Source organism: Lagopus muta, chromosome 2, assembly GCF_023343835.1.
Source record: "Lagopus muta isolate bLagMut1 chromosome 2, bLagMut1 primary, whole genome shotgun sequence".
In the NCBI taxonomy this organism is placed as follows: Eukaryota; Metazoa; Chordata; class Aves; order Galliformes; family Phasianidae; genus Lagopus; species Lagopus muta.
Window position 1 is genome coordinate 96,248,513 of NC_064434.1, and position 21,212 is coordinate 96,269,724.

A 21,212-nucleotide genomic window follows, 5' to 3' on the forward strand; every position below is an offset into this window, starting at 1 on the left:
GTAGACTGAATTAGACTGACTGGTTTGTGAGGAGTATGTTGACCTACAAAGACTGTCACAACAAATGAGCTGATAATGCTGTCTAAGACTGTCTAAAACTGCTTCATTAACCAGCAATATGCTTATCAAAAAGTATCAGATGCTACAGTCTCCTTTGGGTAGGTTTTGACAGGCTCGTTGGTGTAAGAGTATTACATTTGGGAGTTTTACCGTCACGAACTATAAATCCATGGCTTGTCAGCAGTAGTCATCCTCCCAATCTAATACATTTGAGACACAAGTGAGACAGCAAGGTAAATCAAGGCAAAACCAATGTAAACCTTTTCTAAGTTGCATCTAAAGCAGCAGTTTACTGAAGATGTGGGCATATGGGAATCGATTGGGCTTATAGTGGTACTGGTGAAGGGCAAGCTGAATGTAAGCCAGCAGTGTACCCTCTCACAGAATCACAGAATCACAGAATCACCCGGGTTGGAAGGGACCCCAAGGATCATGTAGTTCCAACCCCCCTGTCTAGCAGGGCCACCAACATACATATTCAGATCAGGTTGCCCAGGACCCCGTCCAACCTGGCCTTAAACACGTCCAAGGACGGGGCTCTCAGTCCAGAAAGTCCTGGGCTGCACCCAGGCCAACAGGTTGAGGGAGATGATCCTGCCCCCCTGCGCTGTGCTGTGAGACCTCACCTGAAATACTGGGTCCAGATGTGGAGTCCTGAGCACACCAGATACATAGACATGTTGAAGTGTGTCCAGAGGAGGGCCAAAAAATGATCCAAGGGATGGAACACCTCCCTTACAAGGACAGGCTGAGAGAGATGGAACCGTTCAGCCTGGAGAAGAGAAGGCTCTGGGGAGACCTAAGAGCAGCCTTTCAGTATCTAAAGAGAGCTTCTGAGAAAGAAGAGGACAGACTCTTTAGCAGGGGCTGTTGTGATAGGAGAAAGGGAAATGATTTCATACTATCAGAGAAAAGATTCTGATTGGATAATGGAGATATAAGAAGAGTTTTCTACAATGGGGGTAGTGAGCCACTGGGACAGCTTGCCCGCAGAGATCCTGTGTGCCCTGTCCTTGGAGGCATCCAAAATCAGACTGGACCAGGCTCTGAGTGACCTGATCCAGCCATAGGTGTCCCTGACCAATTTAGGGGAGTGGGACTAGATGACGTCTAAAGATCCCTTCCAAATCAAACAATTCTATGATTCTCAGTCTTCAGTGAGCTTCAAGTGTTACTGTTCCAACAGAATGTGTGTTTTTGTTATCTCTCCACTTGTCTCCAAGCTTCAACTCTGGTATTTACATTCTATCTTCTTAACTTTTATTGGTGTTTTAAGCTGATAAATTGTTTTTTATTTCAACTCTTAAAAAAAAAAAAAAGCCACAAAATACGATGTAGTCTGTCTGATTGCAGTCAGCTTTCATCGATACTCCAAAAGCTGCTCCAGTGTGATAGTAGACAGTGAATATAAAAGGGAGAAATGTTTCTTTCTCAGTTTTTCAGTTGGAATGGTATTTTTCGTTTTAAAATTGATTTCGGTTTGTTTAAAATGGTTAAATGGACCACCATGGTTATGATAAGGAAAAAAACATTCTGTTTCAGTTGAACCTGATATTTTTCTTTTCTTTTCTTTTTTTTTTCTGTGAAGCAAGTTATTAGTTGTTTGCCCAAATCATATAATTTGAAAACTCCAGCCCTGGTGCTTCATAGCCATGCATATCTGCGTTTGTCTGGACTTGAGTACAGAAACAGACAAAGTAAGTTTTCCAGACGCTTTTAGAATAGACCCCTCTAATGCTGCAGAAGTGATTCCAGGATGCAGAGCTTTGTTGAAGGGTGGAAGTGAACTATACACATCAGGCAACTCACGTCACAGCGTGTGTAAACCTCTGCTTTCCAGATGGAATACCTGAAGTAGGAAGAGGCCCTGTTATTTTTATTACAGAATTTTTGTGCAATATCAGGTAAATCTGTGTTCAGGTAGGGGTAGGGGTCAGGTAGGGGATGGCTTTTCACTGTCGCTAGTCTAGTGTCCTGACTTTCCCTGCCTCATTCTTTAAAGGTACGGTAATTTTCACAGAACATAAATTATGATATGTGAGTTGAGAGAAGGGGGACATCTACTGGTCAAAACATCGATGATAAGGGCAAAATATCAGGAATCCCAGCCAGCCACTTGTTTCTAGATGAGAACTGAGAGTCACAATTGTATTCTCCATGGGTTTCTGGAAACATCAGGCTCTTAAGCCCTTTATGCTGATAGTCAGACACAAGCATTGGATATGAAATAAAAGAGAATGCCACCTATCCTCCCTGGCTTTCCCACTGCTTGAATCAAGCTGACTGAAACTGTGGAGAAATTGCAAGGAAAAAGCAAAGATCAAATAACCTCAAGAGGTCTGGATAATGCCTATAAATAAGTCACAGATGGCCTTATCTGGAATTGCCTGATCTGTAGATTACAGGGGTTTTTAGCCCTTCAGAACTTACGTCCCTTTTAACACTCCTAATTTAAGGTTGATGGCTAAAAGAGAGCTGAGAGGTCAAATTTATCTGTGCACCCTGCTCCTGCTGCCAGTGTTTCGTCAATGAACCTCAGCTAATTCAAGGTTACTAAGTGCCTGAAAAGCATTTGAGTACTACAGCAAAATATGGGAGAGTGCATCTTCAATAAATTTTTCATGAATCTTCTCATTAAAGAGATATCTGACAATGTTGGATCAGGCTAGAGAAAAACAAGACAGACTGCTTATCACAGCCTGTAGCATACTTTCATTCTGGCCTTTTGTGTCAGCCTGAATGTCTGTGTGTAAGATATCTTTGTCTTCGTTTTTATTTCTTTTCAAGATTAATCTTTCTCTGAGATTAGATAGCAGAGCTCAGATTCTTCTTCTATATGCATACAGAGTAATTTTTGGCATATAGAGAACTGTTCAGGAGTAATATTGACAAATTAAAGGGACTGAGCCATGTGTTGAAAATCTGAAAATATTTAGCACTGATATAAATGAGAACCAAATATAGCCTGTATTTCTATCAAAAATATTTTGTAGCTCCACTTTATGTGAAGCCCAACTGAAGTGTTTTGTACCTCCCTCCTTTAAGACCTTCATCTTTATAGAATTTTCCTTCATTGGAGAGATATTGCTTTGGAGATGCTGAGATGCTGAGCACAAAGGAGGATAGTTGTACATTTGTGTATTTGCATAGGTTTACGAGTATTTTAATGTAATCTGTAAAATTAGCAGAACTGTCTTAGCACAAAAGCAAGGATGCTGCTATGTTCTTCTAAGTATATTAGCAGGCAAAAATCTGAACTCTTCTTTCATCTCTTCTGCAAGGTCAGCAAACAAATGTATGTTTAATCTGGCAATGTTATGCTGACAGGAAACAATACTTTGCCAGCTTGATGTCTGTCACAGTAATCAGGTTTTTGATATTTTACCAATACTTCTATAGTGGATCAGGGTACCTTAAAAGTGATTATGAAGATAGATATTCGGAAACTATTCTCATTCAGAAGAATGTTTCATATTGAACAGTTGACAGAGAGTTTAAGTATATTGCTCTGAACCTATATATCAATCTGTGGATGAGGGTTTTTTTTAATCTTATATTGTTTCACTTCTATATAACGAGTTCAAAATCCAGACACTTTTTTTTTTCCCCCCTAAGCTCTCTTATTCCCAGTTTTGAGGCCAGCTGGTAGCTGTGGGAAATATCAGATGAAACAAATGCTCCAGAAACTGCTTTAGCCCTGAACTGAAGTACAGGCACCCAGATGCTACATCGTCATGCAGCTGTGCATTATGGCACAGATAGGAAAATGTGGCTCTGAAGCTGCCATATCCTGCCCAGGGCACATACTAATGTAAAGATGATTCATAGATGGGTAGAGTTACTCTTTTGCTTGTTGCCAGCAGAGAAGTGATGCTTCTGTGTTTTATCAGCATTTGGCTGCAGTTCTGTGTCTTTTCAGTGTACATGAGGGCAGTTCCTAAATTGGCAGGAAAGGCCTTATCACTGAATAAAGATTATAGAGTATCTTCAAAGTGGGAACCATTGGGATAATTCCTGCAGAGAAATTATTTACTAAGTGGGTACTGCATTGATTTCTCACTGTATCTATATTTTTTTTCTGTCAATGTTCCTTTTTTTTTTTTTTTTTTTTTTTTGCAACTCTTCTTCACGTGTAGAAGTAACATTATTGAGTGCAGGGTAACCTTACTGCTGAATGTAAATGTTACATCTGGTATAGTTGCGGTCTGTTGCCTTCAAATCAGAGTGGATCTGTATGTGCTTATTTCCTGTTGAAACGGTGACATTACCAGTACTGCACTGATGACAATTTTTTAGCAGATATATATGTCTTTTTGAAAGACAAACTTATTCACAACATGCAATTTGCTTAAGTAAATCTTGAAGACTTTTTTTTTCTTTGTTTGCTTGTTGTGCACACACCATTTTATTTTTTGTGTCAATGTTAAAAGGTTGAATTCCTTGTAAGGGGACTAGTGAGAATAATCCAGATCATACGAGGAAGACGTTTTATACAGCCATGAAAATGGCAATGTAGCAGTTATGTGACATTTTATTCTAATTTGTTAAATAAAATAATTGATAAAGCAGAGTCAAATTTTCAGTATACAAGCAATCAGAATGAAACAGGCATTTATCCTAAAATTATCACAGTCTTCCTGTATTGACTTAGGTGAGGGAGCGTTTGTAGAAGAAGAGAAGTGTTTCCTAAGTCTGTCAACAGCTTTCAATTGTATCAGTTTTTAAAAAAATACTCTGTCTTCTCATGAACCTTACTTTCTTTATGACCTTAGACAGCATATCCATATTATGACTATTAAGTCCTCTTAGTCTTGAAGCTGGGAAAAGAGAAATGGGAGAGTAATCTGATTGTTTGTTTCCAAGCATAGGTTTGCAATCTGCTGTAGAGGTGACACCGTCTCCTACACATCTAAGCACTGTGAGGATATGGTCTTTTTCCCTGTCTGAGACTTGCTGAGCTTTAAAGTGAAGGATAGGTTAGACTATTAGGACACAGTGAGACAGCAAAGGCAGAGCAAATGTTACAGGAAAAGAGCAGTGCTTAGAGAGATGTTTAACTGATGGGGTTCTACACTTGCATTACCTCACTACCTGGTTTTCTGCCTACTGGACTGGCTTCTTGGTTGTATAATGCTCTCTCATTCTAGGATGCCCATCTTTAGGCAGTATCTCATGTATTTCAGATCTGATAACAAAATCAAAGGTAAATAATTCTGTGCATTATAACAAGATGAATGCTTTAAACACAGAATCATAGAATGGCCTGGGTTGAAAAGGACCTCAAAGATCATCTAGTTTCAACCCCCCTGCCACAGGCAGGGTCACCAACCACCAGACCAGGCTGCCCAGAGCCACATCCAGCCTGGCCTTGAATGCCTCCAGGGATGGGGCATCCACAACCTCCTTGGGCAACCTGTTCCAGTGCATCACCACCCTCTGAGTGAAAAACTTACTCCTAACATCTAATCTAAATCACCCCTGTCTTAGTTTAAAATCATTCCCCCTTGCCCTATCACAATCCACCCTTGTGAATAGCCATTCTCCCTCCTGTTTATAAGCTCCCTTCAAGTACTGGAAGGCCACAATAAGGTCTCCCTGGAGCCTTCTCTTCTCCAACCTAAACAAGCCCTGTTTCCTCAACCTTTCTTCATACGAGAGGTGCTCCAGTCCTCTGGTCATCTTTAGAAGCTTTAAAACACATCTGGGAAAGCCCCAAATGCCATACTTTTCTCTCAAGTCAGACTTTTATTTTCAAATTATTCTTGGATACATGCTTAATCTATTTGTATACATATTTTATGCAGTGCTTCCTAAAATATATCTAAAATATTAGTATTTCTCCCATATAAGTGGTTTGTTTTTTTTTCATCTGCTTTGCATATTTGCAGCGTTTATTCATGAAAATAAAAATATATTCTTCTGTGTCTATTTGTAAGTATAAAATTCTGGTTTCTGCCCAAATCAGTTCGAGCAGCAAGCACAGAATTTGGCCAGATGCAGGAAGCTTTATTCATTAGGTTGATATTAAGCAGTGGACCAAATCCCATCTCAGTTCCACCACCACAAATTATCTGTTGAGTAATCCTAGTATTACAGTGGCATAATTGAGATTGAACTTGGCCTTTAATGCTGTCATTTATTTTTTTTTCTGATAGCTTTATTCTGCCAGCATTCTCACTAAAATCAATGTGAGTTCCTGTTAAGGTCTAATCCTTCAGCTTCTTCTATACAGTCTAGGTATGAGCAAAGTCTAGGTATGAGCTATAGTAGAAAAGTAGATCCATAAAAAGGGGTTACGTAAGTACTGTAATACTGTTGTTGGCTGAAAGTTGGACTGATGATTGCAGGAATGTTCTCCTTTTTAAGGATGAAAGCCAGAAAGAAAGCAGGACTGAATATGTAACAGGATGTTAGATGAGGTCAGCATTGGAGAGAAATTTTTTACCTCCCCGTGGTTTGCTGTGGCTTATTAATATTTTGTTTCATACCTTTCCTAACATTGGACCAATTAAATATGTCATCACATATCATATAACGTTGCTTATTAATTGCTAATATTGTCAGCAGTGACAGAAAAGGAGGCATATATTTATATGGGCTATAAATAGAAAGCTTAATAAATCAATCAGTGGACTGTTTCCCTTTGCAGACAGTAAACTGTCTTAATAGCATTGCAGATGCTGCATGTGGTACTTGGAAGAATGAAAAGCACAGTTGCTTTGTTTACTGAAGGAGTTCTTTTCCTTAATTCAGAAAATTAGCATCATCTGTAGCTGCAAGGAAGAAGAGCCTTCCACCAAGTTTTCTTCCCTCTTCAATTTTCCTAATTTATTGCTTCTGTATTTTGTGTTTCTCAGCAATGGGTAGAAGGACTGGGATCCATCATACATAACTTCAGAGCTAACAATGTCAGTCCAATGACATGTCTCAAGAAACAGTAAGTTACCTTCTTTTCTCCCCTTGATTTTTCTAGCCCTGTAATTTCCTTAATTTCCTTTTTTTTTTTTTTCCATATATTTTTATAATGATGTGTAATGAAGAAAATTAGTTTAGTGTTTCATTGCAACCTTTCATTGTGATCAGAAGAGATCTCAAGTCTATATTAGGTATCTGCCCAAGAGAAATTCTAACTATTCATTTGATTTATTGTTATTGAATGTTGCAATTATTGTCTGTGTTGTTGCTACACTGATGTATATGGAAACAGAGTCCCATGAATCTTTCTTCTTTTCAAACTGATCCTGTTAATTGATGTCCTGGTTCTTTTGGGCTGCTTTCTACTTTTACAGTTAAAGCACTGGTCTGCCTTTAAACACTAGAAGTCTACAGATGAATATTTTTAGTATGAAACAATTACCTATTTATAGTCATTTCAAAGGGATGTCAGTAATCTTAAGCTGAATGTAACTGTCCCAATTTTAACAAATAATATTTTAAAAATACTTATTTCTTAATTTCAGCTGGATGAAGCTGGCCTTTCTAACAAATACAAATGGGAAAATTCCAGTTCGGAGGTAAGCAAAATTGGGCACTCAAGATTCTGTCAAGTTCTGATTTTCACAATTTCACAATGCACAGTTTCACAAAAGGTCTATGGCTTAGTAATTAAATACAAGACAATTTTGTCACCTCCTAATACCTGTGTAAAAACAAGCATAGAACTAGGCATACTGACCTGAGTTCCATACCGCTTTGGTAACCTAGGGAGGACTTCTTATCAACCTAATAATTTTTCTCTTAGTCCATTCTGAAAAAGACATGAGTGCTTCTAATTGTTTTCTAAGTCACTTAGAGCTAAGAACATCAGTTTTCTCATCTTCAAAACTCCTCAAACTCTGGATTAGGTTTTTCATAAAATACTTAGAAAGAGAACTATATAAACTTGCAGGCCAATTAATTGGAGGTCAGAGATGTACCTTGTAAAATGTAGTTCGTTGTAAAAGAGACAGATACAGCTCTGTCGGAATTACTTCTGCTTTTATAGGAAACCCCAGGATAATATTTGGTTTTCTCCACATGGTGAAAGAATCACTAGATTGATTGTTGTCAGTGACAGAAAAGGTAGAACAGAGGTTTGTTTTTTTCTTTTGTACAGCTATTAACTATTTAGCATTACTGATTTTCAGTCCTCTCTGGCTAGGCGGATAATTCTCCCTGCCCTAGATGTTCTTGCACATACTTTGAGCTTCTTTCCTCCTCCTCCAAAATGTGAAAATCTTACTTTTGAGACATGCTGTTTTTTCCTAAGGAGGAACCCATAGAAAGGAACACTAAGGACTCTGTAAGTTAAGCCTCACATGATTTTTTTAGTCAAGGGAGAAAAATTGGACTGTGTCTACATAATATGCAAAAAAGAAAAGTGTCTGCCATGCTGCCCTCCAGGTTTCTTAGTTTCATGATTAAAGTGACACTTGGACAGTATTAAGGCTGCTTCAGTGAATTCATTTTTGAGCTTTCACATTGCCAGCTTCCAGTTTATTCTTCATACTTCAGCTGAATTGCCATGAGGTACCTCCTGTGCAGAGGTCCCAAGAGGAGTATCATCTGAAGGGTAAGAATAAGGGAAAAGTACTAGGAGAACAAATTCATTTTCAAGATTTCAACTTTATGTTTGAACACAGAGCTTTATTTTCCAGAATTGATTAATAGTGTGCTAGTTTATATGGAACTTCTACCTTGAAATATTTTACCTTGCATTTAGGGAGACATAAGTTTGTTGGTTTGCAAACCAACTTGATTTTGCATACAAGGCCACATACTGCTAAAGAGAGTCCAGTCCACTGGATCCAATGTATTAAATTTTCCTGCTAGACTTATAGTTTGGATTTTGGAGTACTTAAATGGTCTTTTAAAGTTGAATAATTTTTCTTAAAAGTGTTTTAAGTTTCAAGAGTGCCAGGTTGACACAAATTGGTCTCTAGCAGCTTAACTCCTTGCAGAAGTGGTTTGCAGTGTGAATTTCTGAAGAACTTAACCCCATCACTAGGCAGCCTGTTCCAGTGCTTCACCACCCTCACTGAAAAAAGATTTTTTCCTTATATATAACCTAAATCTGCCCTCTTGAACTTGATAAATTCAGTGAAGCCAGAAAAAGTGATACTTCTAAACTGTCTTTGTGTTGGCTTGATATTTGCAACTATTTGAAAGTGGTAAATGTTCAAAGTAATAAAGTCATTGAATCCATCAACATGCAAGATAGATTTGTACCCCTCAGTCCTAGATTTGAGAAGTATTTTAAAAAATGAGGAAACATTCACATGTTGCCAAAAATAAATACAATTATGTACTCATACTTAGTGGAATGTGAGGAGTTAACATGTGTAGGTATCTGTCAACCAGTAATTTACTTGAATTGGAAATGACTCCATTTTTTTCCAAGATGTGCAACAAGATGGATATAAATCTGTTAGGATGAAGTCTCCACAGGTAGAAAAAAAAGTAGATTTATTTACAATATCCTTAGCAAAATGAAAGTGTCATACTGTACTTTGAAAGACTTACGTGATTCATGTACTTGTTTCTAGACTGCTGCTCTCATTACAAATTATGTTTCCTGTCATCTTTGAAATAAAAAAAAAGAGTATGAAATAAAAAATAAGTTTTCTATAGCTAGGGAATCTTGCCTCTTGTTTTCTGATTAGTTACTTATAACAATATTGATGATTTTTATTATTGGGACCCAATTCACAAGAACAAGCATAGAAATTTTACCAGGCGAGAGACAGATCATAAAATATAGAACTGACATTATTCTGTGTCTTCAAATCAGTAGAAAAATAGCTGCCTGAGTTTGTTTATTTGTTTGTTTAAGAAATAAGTGCCTAAAGTTAAACTCAGTCTGTAGTTTAGTGAAAACATCTTAGTACTTACCAGCTTTGAAAGTCAAATATTTATTTATCCTATTATTTATCCTACTCGCTCTCTTGATCCTTTGCTTGGAACCTGCTTTAGCAGTTGGGTTGGAATAGGTGATGAAGTCCCTTTCAAATCCTATGATTCTGTGATTTATGTGCCTAAACAGGAATACAGAAATCTAACTGTTGTAAGAACAAAGTAAAAAAAAAACTTTTTCTTATACAAGCCAGGATGTCATTGGCCTTCTTGGCTACCTGGACACACTGCTGGCTCATCTTCAGCTGAGCATCAACCAACACCCTCAGGTCCATTTCTTTCACACAGTCTTCCAGCCACACTGCCCCAAGCCCACAGTGTTGCATGGGATAGTTGTGACCAAAGAGCAGGACCCAGCATTTGGTTTTGTGAAGCTTCATCCCATTGGTCTTAGCCTAGTGATCCAGCCTGTCCAGATTCCTTTCCCCAGGAAGATCGACACTTAGTCCCAGCTTGGTGTCATGTGCAGACTTACAGAGGGTACACTCAATGCCCTTGTCCAGATCATCAATAAAGATATTAAAGAGTGTTAGTATGAAGATATTGACACAGGAGCCTCAGAGCATTTTGAAGAATAGAATAACTGGATTAATTACAATGACAAAAAATAACAGCAACTGTTTCACATCTCTTTCCTTGTGAAGTTATTTACTTTGCATGAGTCTAATAAAAAGCCTCCATAAATGATTGTCTTGATGATAAAGGGCAACATATTCTCAGTAGGCAACTGTAGGGTCTTTCCCACTGTACACATTGTCATAGCATTAGAATTAGATCCCAGTTACAGACTGAGTTTTCCCCTTCAGACTGAGATATCAAAATCAGGAATTTGGGAAGCTTAGACTTAGTCCCTTGTAAGGGGGAGCAAGTGTAGATCTATTTTTTTGCAGAGATGGAGATTATTCAAATTTGTCTCAAGTGGGAGCAGAAAGAGACCAAATGTTCTAATCTTATCGAATAGTTAGACTTGGATTTTTTTTCTTGCAAATGAAACCACTTTGTCAGTCTCATGCATGGTGAAATCATTCCTGATTTATGGAATTGAATGTTAACTGGTTTGGTGGAAATCTGTTTAATTGCAGAGTATTCCTAAAACTGAGACATTCGTAATTCCAGTGAAATGACTGAGCTTTCAGAGAGTGAAATGAACACTGCAGCTGGTTAAGGAAAGAGAAGGAGTATGCCATTGGAAATGGTTCAGACCTGCATCACAAATTGTATGGGAAGCATAGGTTAATGCTTAGAAAGGAAGTCGCAGCAACCTGTTATGCCTGGAGACGTGAGTCTTCTCACTTGAAGAAACTGCTGCTTCTTAAACGCAATTATCTGTGCATGGAGTTGAAAAGATTCAAAATTATGCTTTGCAAAGCTCTGTATTGCTGTTTGTTCTTTTTGTGGTTCATCATTTTAGTGGATTGTCTAAGAATGGCAGGCAGGATAGTGCTGCTCCTTGAAGCTTAAACCACTTTTTCAGCCTCTCTATTTCTTGGAAGATGAAAACATTCATCAGCTGAAGTCAGAGGAAAACACTGGCATTGAAAAGCAAGAGAACTGATTGTTTAAAAAGTGACTAACTTTTTTTTCCCAATCTTTTTTGTTTTAGCATTACCAGAACCTTTGCATCAGGTAAAACAGAAAAAGTGATCTTTCAAGCACTCAAGGAGTTAGGTCTTCCCAGTGGAAAGGTATTTAGCAGTTTTGAATAACTTCTTTGTATATGAATAATTTGATGAATCATTCAAATTCATAGCTGTGATCAAAGCCATTTGGTGTAAAAACATACCTGTTGTTCACAAGTACTTAATTAATCACTTCAGGTTGCTTACTAAAACCAGGATGTATTTAATGTGCTTCATGACACAGTAGTCCTTGAAATTACTCTCAAATAAGGCTTCTCTTCTTTTTTGTAATAATTGGTCCACCCCGCCTCCCCCTGCATTTATACAAAGTACTTGAATGCAGAATATTGTTGCGTGCTGCCCTCTCAGTTTGGTTAGTTGGGTTCCTCATGTTCTTTGCTCCCTTTGCTCACTTTCACTGAAGTGCTGTCCAGCACTGTCCTGCCAGCAGCCCCAGAGAGCTGACAAGTGACTGCAGTTATGACTGTTTTTTTCACCCTGACTCCTGCCAGAGGTCTTTTCTTTCATTTTGGAGACTCCAGCCCATCATCCTTGGCTTTGCACCTGCCAAGATTAGTGAGAGGCAGCATTGCAGGCTTAGCAGCTCTCACTGTCTCTAGCTGGAGAGAGGAGTGTAGAAAAATGTGGATTCCCAGTGGACACAGTGCCTGACACTAGGGATGAACTTCTTCCTCACTGCTGCAGTGCTCATCTTGTTCAGTCAAGAAAGGGCATGATATTGAATGTGTAAGCTGAGCATTCCCTTCTATGGAAATTTCAAACACTCTTTTATAAGAGCTGCTTTGCTATTTAGAGCCATGAACCATATCTGAAACTTTTTCTTGAAATGCCTTGGCTTCAGTGTAAGTATCTTGTAGTTAAAACACTATTGTGGAATTTCCAGGTTTTTTTTTTTAAGCTCCATTAGAAAAATAAGTACTGGGCTCCATGTCTTTATTTATGTAGATTTAATGTGACTATGAGATCAGAATATAAGAATGTCAAACAGATCTCTGATAAAGATGAATTTAGAACTGTTTGCAGAAAAGATAAAATAAACTAAATAAAGTGAATAATGGGTAAGGAGCTAAAACAGTACTTGGTTGCTTTTTCAGATGTAAGATATGCTCTAGGAAAAAGAGCATATTGTCTTTTGCTGAGTAAATGCACTTTGCCTTTTGTTGCAGAATGATGAAATTGAGCCCGCAGCATTTACTTACGAGAAATTTTATGAGCTCACCCAAAAGATATGTCCCAGAACTGACATAGAGGACCTCTTTAAGAAGATGTAAGTTCAAATTGAATATAATCTTGCTTTAAACTGATTTTACAGCAATTTTAGTCCATATCTAATCATAACAGAACACAGTAATTATCTAACCTTTAATCCTAGTAGCATCAGCAGTATTTTAAGACAAACTTCAGTCTTTCCCTTCCTTCTCTCTCAGATTGTTAATGTAAAAGTTCACTCTGTATTTAGAGCCACTTTTACATAAGTTACAGAAAGTGCCTGGAACTTGTGTTCCTCCCACCCCTATATCCCCCCCCCCCTGCATTGGCTTTATTAACTACTGTAATTTTAACTTGCTCCTTTAGGTGATTAATATAGTATGTGAACTAACTAAATCAAGTAAGAAATGTGAAGTTTCAAAAGCTTCTTCCTTCAATTTATTCTCAGTTGGAGGGCTTACTTGTTGTTTTATGAAGTAACATCTGTTAAGTTATAGTAAGTTTGAGAGATACACTGTGCTGAGCAAAGACAGTATGTTTTCTGTGACTGTTTGTTTTGAGATTATAGAGCTACTTCACGTAGAAAAGTTGAAGGTTTTAAAAGTATTGACAATGTCAGCATGCAAATCATACCTACTGTAGCATCATATATGAAAACTTACATTCTCTAATAAATTTCTTTTCAGCAATGGAGACAAAACTGATTATTTAACGGTAGACCAATTAGTGAGCTTTCTAAATGAAGTAAGCTTTTTCATACATTAACTACCATACAAGTCTGTCTGCAGTGGCTTGCTTCTTCCAGTCTTTTCATTGCATGCATCATGCCATTATTTGCTATGCTTTTGTTCTGCTGATCTTTCCATTGTGGTAACATCCAGGTGCAAAAATCAGCTCCAACCTTACATGTTCTTGTGCTTTCTACATGTTGGCTTTGCAGGATGCATCTGCTGATTACTTGCTGTTGTGTTATGTTGTATTATGTATGTTTTGTACGTTTTATAATGTTAGATTCAATGCATTTTTATTATAAATGCATTTCAGTATTTTAATACAAGAGATTATTTTTATCTTAAGGACAAATCCCTCTAACAATAGAAAAAATAAAGTAGGCTTCTACAAACTTTGGTTTGATTCAATACAGTAGTATATCTATCTCTTACAAATCTAAGAGCTGAGAGGATATTTTAAGGGTTTCTATGTGATTTTTTAAACAGTAAATGTGCAGCATAAAAGAAAATATTTTTATTTATGTATTTCCAGATTACAGTTGATGGCAAGAGTATTATTTCTTAAAAATATTTTGTATGCAAAGTAGTTGAATAAACAATGTGAAGGTTGGGGTTTTTTGTTTCTTTTTTGCTTTGTTTTTCCTATTCCTAAAGCACAGTAAGTTATTTAACAGTAAGTTATTTAACACTGACTAAATCAGAATTGCAAAACTAAGTCCACTATTGTAGATTTGACAAGAACATGTGCATAGAAAAGAAATGCATTCTACCTGTGTTGGTACCAGTAGATTCTTGTCATCTGGAACATGGATAGCTGCTTTACTTCTCTGAATGATCTTTTTGGAGCCTCACAAAAAATCTCTCAATCTAAAATTATTTTACTATTTATTTATCAATCTATGTGTGTGTAAATATATATATATCAGAAATATATTTCTGATATTTCTGTATGAAAACTCAAGCAATAATTTCTCCATATATCAAATTCAGAATACAGTTTTTTTATTCATCTGGGAACTCATGCCTGATTCCAACCGAATTACATGTAAAATATACTCAGAAAAACAAAACAGAACAGTGAGATTGTGAGGTAAGCATTTCATAACTAATGACAGTGTTGCCCTTTAGTTGGTTACTAGAGTTCAGAAAAAAATAGTCAAACGGTTTTATAGAGGCACTTGCCTCTGACCATTTGAAACCAATGCCTTTGGCTCTGTGTTGTAGGTATTCTGGTGTCTGAATGTATTTGGAATTTAAGATTTAGGTCATGAATTAAAAGACACTAAAATATCAGGATCTCACACTGCAAGTGATCCTTTCTGTCCCCTTCACAACAGGCCAGGATTGCAGTTCATAGTGATGTTTAAAGCTGGAAAATACAAAAAAATGTATTGTGATAATGTAGGGGAAGGGTTTGTTTGGCAGAGTAATTATTCATGAGAATCTTTAACCTAAATTAATTTGAATTCAGTTACCTCCTGTGCAGGCCACAGAAGCTGTAAGCATTAGGGCTCTTTAAAGGAGCACAAGAATATGTTACTGGCGTAACAGTGAAGAGTGAACATCCTTCCTGGAGTTCTTCCAGATGAACCATTTTCTCTGTTTGACTTTTAAGTGCTGCTGGCTGACAGCTTATTTAATTGTATATTGGTGTTAAAATTCCTGAGAAGTTTTAATAAATCTAATTATTGTCAGGCACCGAGTACTTTGCATAGGTGTTTTTTAAAGTTTGAAAACATTGTAGAAAAGTAACGGAAATCACTACTGTTGAGATTTGCTCCTGCCGTTCATTTGCAGCAATAAATTATAGGCCAATTAACTGTCAAAATGGAAATTCAGTAGTCTGACCAGGATTCATCTTTTCTCTTGGGAAGGAGGTATGAGGAAATCCTTTTTTTTCCCTTTCTTTCTCACTGCTCCTTCTGTTTCCCACTTTCTCCCTCTATTCCCACCTCCCTCCTTCTCAGTTTCTTTTCCTCTTTTCCATTCACTTGCTTGCTCTATCTCTCTTTTTTGTTTTTTTCATTTCCACTAAAGGATGTCGTTCTTAGCCCACTGCACAGAAGAAATTCAACAAATTTGTAAAGTTGATTTTGGCATAAGAGCTGCTTTGCATCTCAGTTTCTATCCTCTCAAATAGGAGACTGGAGACCAGGTTGGAGAAGATAAATAATCTTTCTCTCTTTCCAGAACTATGCAGGAATTCTTTCTCTGCATATTTTTAGAATGTTCATTTTCATATGGTTAAGAATGTCTAGTGTAAAAGGCGTCCTGTTTCATATTGTAAACTAGAACAAGCAAAAGCATCTTTGCTGGACATACACAACCAGTCTTGGCACATGTTGACTTTTTAAATGAATGATCATGCTTTTAGTTTTGGTCAGCTTTTATGTTACAGCTATTCTTGCCAACAAACTTAGTGGTGCAGAAGATTTCCCAGGAGGCACTAGTAAACATTCTAGCTTTTTTAAAAATAACACTTCATCAAAAAATTTGTAAAATTTGTTTTCTTTTTTAAACTAAGTAAAAATAAAAACATCCTTTTAATAAGTAGGAAAAAAATACATAATGAGCAGTGATCATTGCAACAAGAATATTTTGCTCTTAGCTTCTTTTGATAATTCTGGGGACTCCTTCTCAAGAGGAACGTTCTTGCCTTATGCCATTCATTTTATTCTGTTTGCTTATGATTAATTATAGAAAGAGAATGGAAAGAGCGCTCTTCTTGAGTAAGAATCTTCCCTCCTATTTCTTAACATTTTTTGAAGTAGAGAATTGTCAATAATAACAAAAGGTTTCTTATTTGTCACAGTAGATTGTGCTGTTGCATGCCATTGTATTGCTGTTGTGTGTTGCTTAGCAAGTTATGTCCTGCATCCAGCTGCTCTCATTTCATATTTCATCTGAATTTTACTTAGATATTCAGACAGCCAATCTGTAGTGAATGAAAATGCTGTAATTTAGATGCTACATACTGTCAGTAGCATTATTTGAAAGATCCCTCCTTATCTGCATGATTAAATTGGCATTAGTTGTAATTTCTTGGAATCAGTAAAGCACATTCATTAATGTATTGAATGTAAGAAAAGAGGTAAAGTGCTTCTTTTTGATTGGAAATTGCTTTTTTTTTCCTGAAAAAATGTCAAAAATTTACACATGAGGAATTACAGCAAATGCTGATAGTGCTGTTCCAAGCCTGTCCACTCCAAATTGTTTATCACCAGTATGGGGGTGGCCTGTTACAGTTCTGAATTCTGCTTAAACTGCAGCTTGAAAACTGTGCATCTACGGGGGTAAAAAAAAATGTTTCCACAGTCTTGTTTATTTCTTTGTTTTATTGCATCTGCTTATATGCCACTACTCCATTCAGTTCTTTATATTTTTAATTTTCTTTTAATGAAGAATCAGGCACACAGTGTGCAGCTCTAATCCAGCATGGAGGAAAACAAATGTTGCATAGCACAGTATTAAGTAAAAATTGAAAAACTCGATGGATTCGTAGTGTATTAGAAATCACTGCAAAATTACATCAAGAACAGATTAATACTAAATATATTAAGAAATCCTAACACCATAAATTTCTGTGAAATGAAAATACTTTAAAGATCTTTTAAACTGTTCGTATTTCTTCTTTTTTGAGTATTTAATATGACAATGTTTCTGCAATTCACAAAGAATCAACAGTAGTTGCATATCACTAAATTCGGACTTAAAATTCGTTATACTTGAGTTACAGATATTGCTGAAGACAGGAATTTTTGTGGAGATGTTTACTGTACCATCAGTAAAGCCTGTCAGTTTACATGACATACAAAAAGGACAGGGAAGAAGAGAGTTTAGGAAGACAAGTTTAGCTATTTATTTTCAACATTTCATTGAGACATATACCATGTGCAGTCATTATTTTAATGAACAAGTAGCAGTAAGACCAGTTATACGTTAGAAGTATTTTGAAAGAAATCCTCTGTGTAGTCAAACTGTACAGGTTTCTTACAACAGCTGAGGTTTGTGTTCTGTTTAAAGCTGAAGTTGCTGGTGGGTAGGGTGAAAGTTCTAGGGCTTTTTTTTTTTTTTTAAACGTCCACTTCTTTCTTTCTCATCTGCAGTAATGAAATGCTCTTGGATGATAGGCATGCACTGTATTGTTTTGCTGAATTCCACTGTTTTCTAACCTTAGCATCAACGAGATCCTCGGCTCAATGAAATTTTATTTCCCTTTTATGACACAAAAAGAGCAATGCAGATAATTGAGACATATGAGCCAGATGAAGACTTGAAGAGTAAAGGTAAATGTGGGAGGAAATTCAACATTTGCTGTTCTTTTATCCCAGTGCAGTCATCAGGACAAAGAGATGATTTCATTTTAAATCGAGTTGTTCCTTAGCATCTAAAGAACGCAAGAATTTATTTCAGCAGTGGCTTTATATCTCACAGTGTACTTTCCTTTCTTTTTGTCATAAATACAACTTGCTGTTGAGCAAAGTAATTAAACTCAACACCTTTTGTTTGGTTGCTTGTGCTCCGGATCACCTAGTTTAAGAAACAACGTTCATGCACTACTGTGTAGCAAGAAGCAACTGACTCAACCAATATTCATGCTCTACTCTGTAGCAATAAGAAACTGACTCATCTTTGGTTTCCTTTTGGTAACAGAAGGGACAAGTTAATGCCGTGTGGTTTAGTAACCAGAGACTGCTCAGGAACACTGGAAAAGGAAGTTCTTCCAGTTGGTCAATGCGTGGCAAAAATGCAAAGATCAGTCTATTGATTATAGGACACTGAGCTTCTTTAAGTTGTGAAGACTTTAAGTTGTTTGTCTAGAATACCTGCCCAGCTGAGCCCTTTTTCCACTAAGGTAGCTGCTAAAATTTGAGAACCATTTTGTGCTTCAGCTTTCAAGCTCTCAGTGATCAACAAAAAACATTCCTAAACATTAAATTCAATTTTCTCCCTTTTTCCTTTCTTCCAAAAATCAGAATTAGCTGAGAGGGTTTGAATAAGACATTCCAGGAGAGTTCACTGCTGGCTGACACAAAGCACAGAAAATTTAAGCTCCAGTAGAGGATTCGTTTCAGAGTACTAGAAACAGAATTTAAAAAGCAGGTTTACTAGTATTCTAAAGTTCTCTGCATAAGAGAAATGCTGTCTTAAACATAGGACTGCTGTGAAATGTGCCTTAACAATTGCTGAGTGCTCATATATGACTTTAGGGATTGCAGTCTTCAAATTAGAGCCAGATAACTCTTTGCAATGACTCTTTGTGAGTAATCCCTTCTTCCCTACCTCAGATCATTTCTGATTTCTCTGTGTCTTGGCTGCTATAAAAACTGATATTGTAGAATTGTTGGAAATATCCAAATAATTTTCTAGGACAGTTGATTGATTATTATTAAGTTTGTCATTGCAGTTTATCCCTTTATTTATTTTTGTACTTTATGAGGCACTCAACAACAGAGAAATAACGGAAGGACATTATGAATTTTGTTCTCTGAATCACTGTATGTCCCATGTTTATTGTAGAAAATGGTTTGCTCTTCACTGTAAAAGAATAAACGTGTATTTCAAACAGCAAACATGAAAGTATCCTGGAGTTTACTAACATTTTGCAAATGAACACACGCAGTTGTTGTCAGGGTACATCTCCATTTGTTTTGCTGAAAGCTTATCAACAGCAATGTAGCACATTCAGTGCAAGACTAAATATTAGAAGGGAAAAGTACCATAGAATACTTAAATGTAAGCTTGCAATTTCTGGTTCACAAAGTCCCAGAGTCCAAAATTGCTGGAAGGGTTCTGAAGAGAAGTCAATACTTATTTGCCTTATTCATGTCCTATTGATGACTTGGGTCTACAATGGTAAATGCCAGCTATACAGTTTTTTTACACATCTATTTTATTTTCTGGAGACGTAGTGGCAGATTTTGCACTAGGGAGGGTGTTGCTGGTCAGTTTGGAGCACTGAGAAGGGAGAGCTATTTGCTTGGAGAAACCTGTGTAGACATTTGTGCTAGGGCTCACGTTCTGAAAAGTAGTTAGTATCCTTCTCACTATAGATTTCTAGCAGTAATTCACTATGATTTATTCTTCCTTCTAGGTCTCATATCAAGTGATGGATTTTGCAGATACTTGATGTCAGATGAAAATGCCCCAGTTTTCCTAGACCGTTTGGAATTATATCAAGAAATGGACCATCCTTTGGCTCACTATTTTATCAGTTCCTCACACAACACATATTTAACAGGCAGGCAGTTTGGTGGCAAGTCTTCGGTGGAGATGTACAGACAAGTGCTTTTGGCTGGATGCAGGTTGGAAGCAGTAGATAAGTTCTTGTTATTTGTGAATAATACTTTGAACATACACCATATATTTTGGTGATGATTTATTGTAGAAGTGAATGAGAAAATGTGGTAAATGAGACTTTATTAAGACTTCATCACAAAAAACATTGGAAGACAGTGGAACAGAGAAATCAGGAGACAGGCTGTGAGAAAGATAAGTTTCATATCAAAACAAAAATGGATTTTTGAGGCCTTCTTATTTTGTAATGAAGAACTTTATGAGTAAATGAGAATCAGCTTATGATTTCATGCTTGATATCTTGACATACTGGTATGTGTCACAGTTAACTGAGTAAGAGAATAGATTAGGCAAGTGCTACAATACTAAAAAATAATTATTGTTCAAATGTTACCCTATGCATACTATATTTAAGGTAGTACCCCCAATGTTATAAAAGCAGTCAGAAATTACACATGTGCAGCTTAAAAGGGATTGTATAGTGCCTCAAACTGCAGAGTACTCAGAATTCACTGCTCAGAATGTTTCTTGAGTAGCTCACCTGTATTGAAACACTAAGAAAGGTGATATTTTTCTTGTGCTTTTAGGTGTGTTGAGCTGGACTGTTGGGATGGAAAAGGTGAAGACCAAGAACCAATAATAACACACGGAAAAGCAATGTGCACAGATATTCTTTTCAAGGTAAATACCCAATCTCTCCACCTGGCAGTAAACCCCAGTAGGACTCCTGGATGAGAATCAATGCAGGGTACCCTCCCCTTCTGAGCATTTGCAATTGCTCCCTTGTGACAGTCTGACAAATTATATGGGCATTATTTCTTTTCCTCAGACCTTAAGGCTCATTTCTGACTTGCTTTCTATGTCCCTGGGTTACTGCTGCTAACTTTTTTTGCCCCTTATTATTACAACTTGTGGCTCCTTGCTCAGCAGAGAAAATATCTTCTCTATTGTCTGAGAAGTTCTTTGGCTGCAGAAACAGCCTGAAGATGCAGAACCTGTTCTGGGACTGGAAGTTCTTCCTGTCAGGACGAGGTGGCAGATCAAAGGTTGCATTGATGGGTTGTAGGTGAAACTGCAGGCACTTCTGGGTGCTGAGTGCAGAATTGAGGGTGGGGGAGGGAGGAAAGAAAAGAAGGAACGTACAGTTTTTTCTAGTTCTGATTTCAGTAGGCACATTTGAAACTCAGCTCTGTGTTTCCCAGGATGGGGAGGAAGACAAAAAAATCTTTCATTGATTGTAATTTGATTTATTCTAATTTTGAATCCTATTATTGCATTTTGAAGGATGTAATTCAAGCCATTAAGGAAACAGCTTTTGTTACATCAGAGTATCCCGTCATTCTTTCATTTGAAAATCATTGCAGGTATATAGTGCCTCTTTTTA

The 21,212-nt window shown here is 37.0% G+C and overlaps 1 protein-coding gene across 7 annotated transcripts in view; it reads left to right on the forward strand.

The window, feature by feature from the left end:
- The window catches only part of PLCB4 (phospholipase C beta 4), a 241,677-nt gene that overhangs the window by 160,616 nt on the left and 59,849 nt on the right, over positions 1-21,212 (forward strand). For all 7 annotated transcript variants that reach the window (XM_048938282.1, XM_048938281.1, XM_048938284.1 and 4 more), the window contains 9 exons: positions 6,918-6,997; positions 7,521-7,574; positions 11,555-11,636; positions 12,758-12,858; positions 13,487-13,544; positions 17,709-17,817; positions 19,626-19,836; positions 20,416-20,509; positions 21,113-21,192. In XM_048938282.1, the coding sequence (XP_048794239.1) occupies positions 6,918-6,997; positions 7,521-7,574; positions 11,555-11,636; positions 12,758-12,858; positions 13,487-13,544; positions 17,709-17,817; positions 19,626-19,836; positions 20,416-20,509; positions 21,113-21,192 (869 nt within the window). The remainder of the gene's footprint in view (positions 1-6,917; positions 6,998-7,520; positions 7,575-11,554; positions 11,637-12,757; positions 12,859-13,486; positions 13,545-17,708; positions 17,818-19,625; positions 19,837-20,415; positions 20,510-21,112; positions 21,193-21,212) is intronic.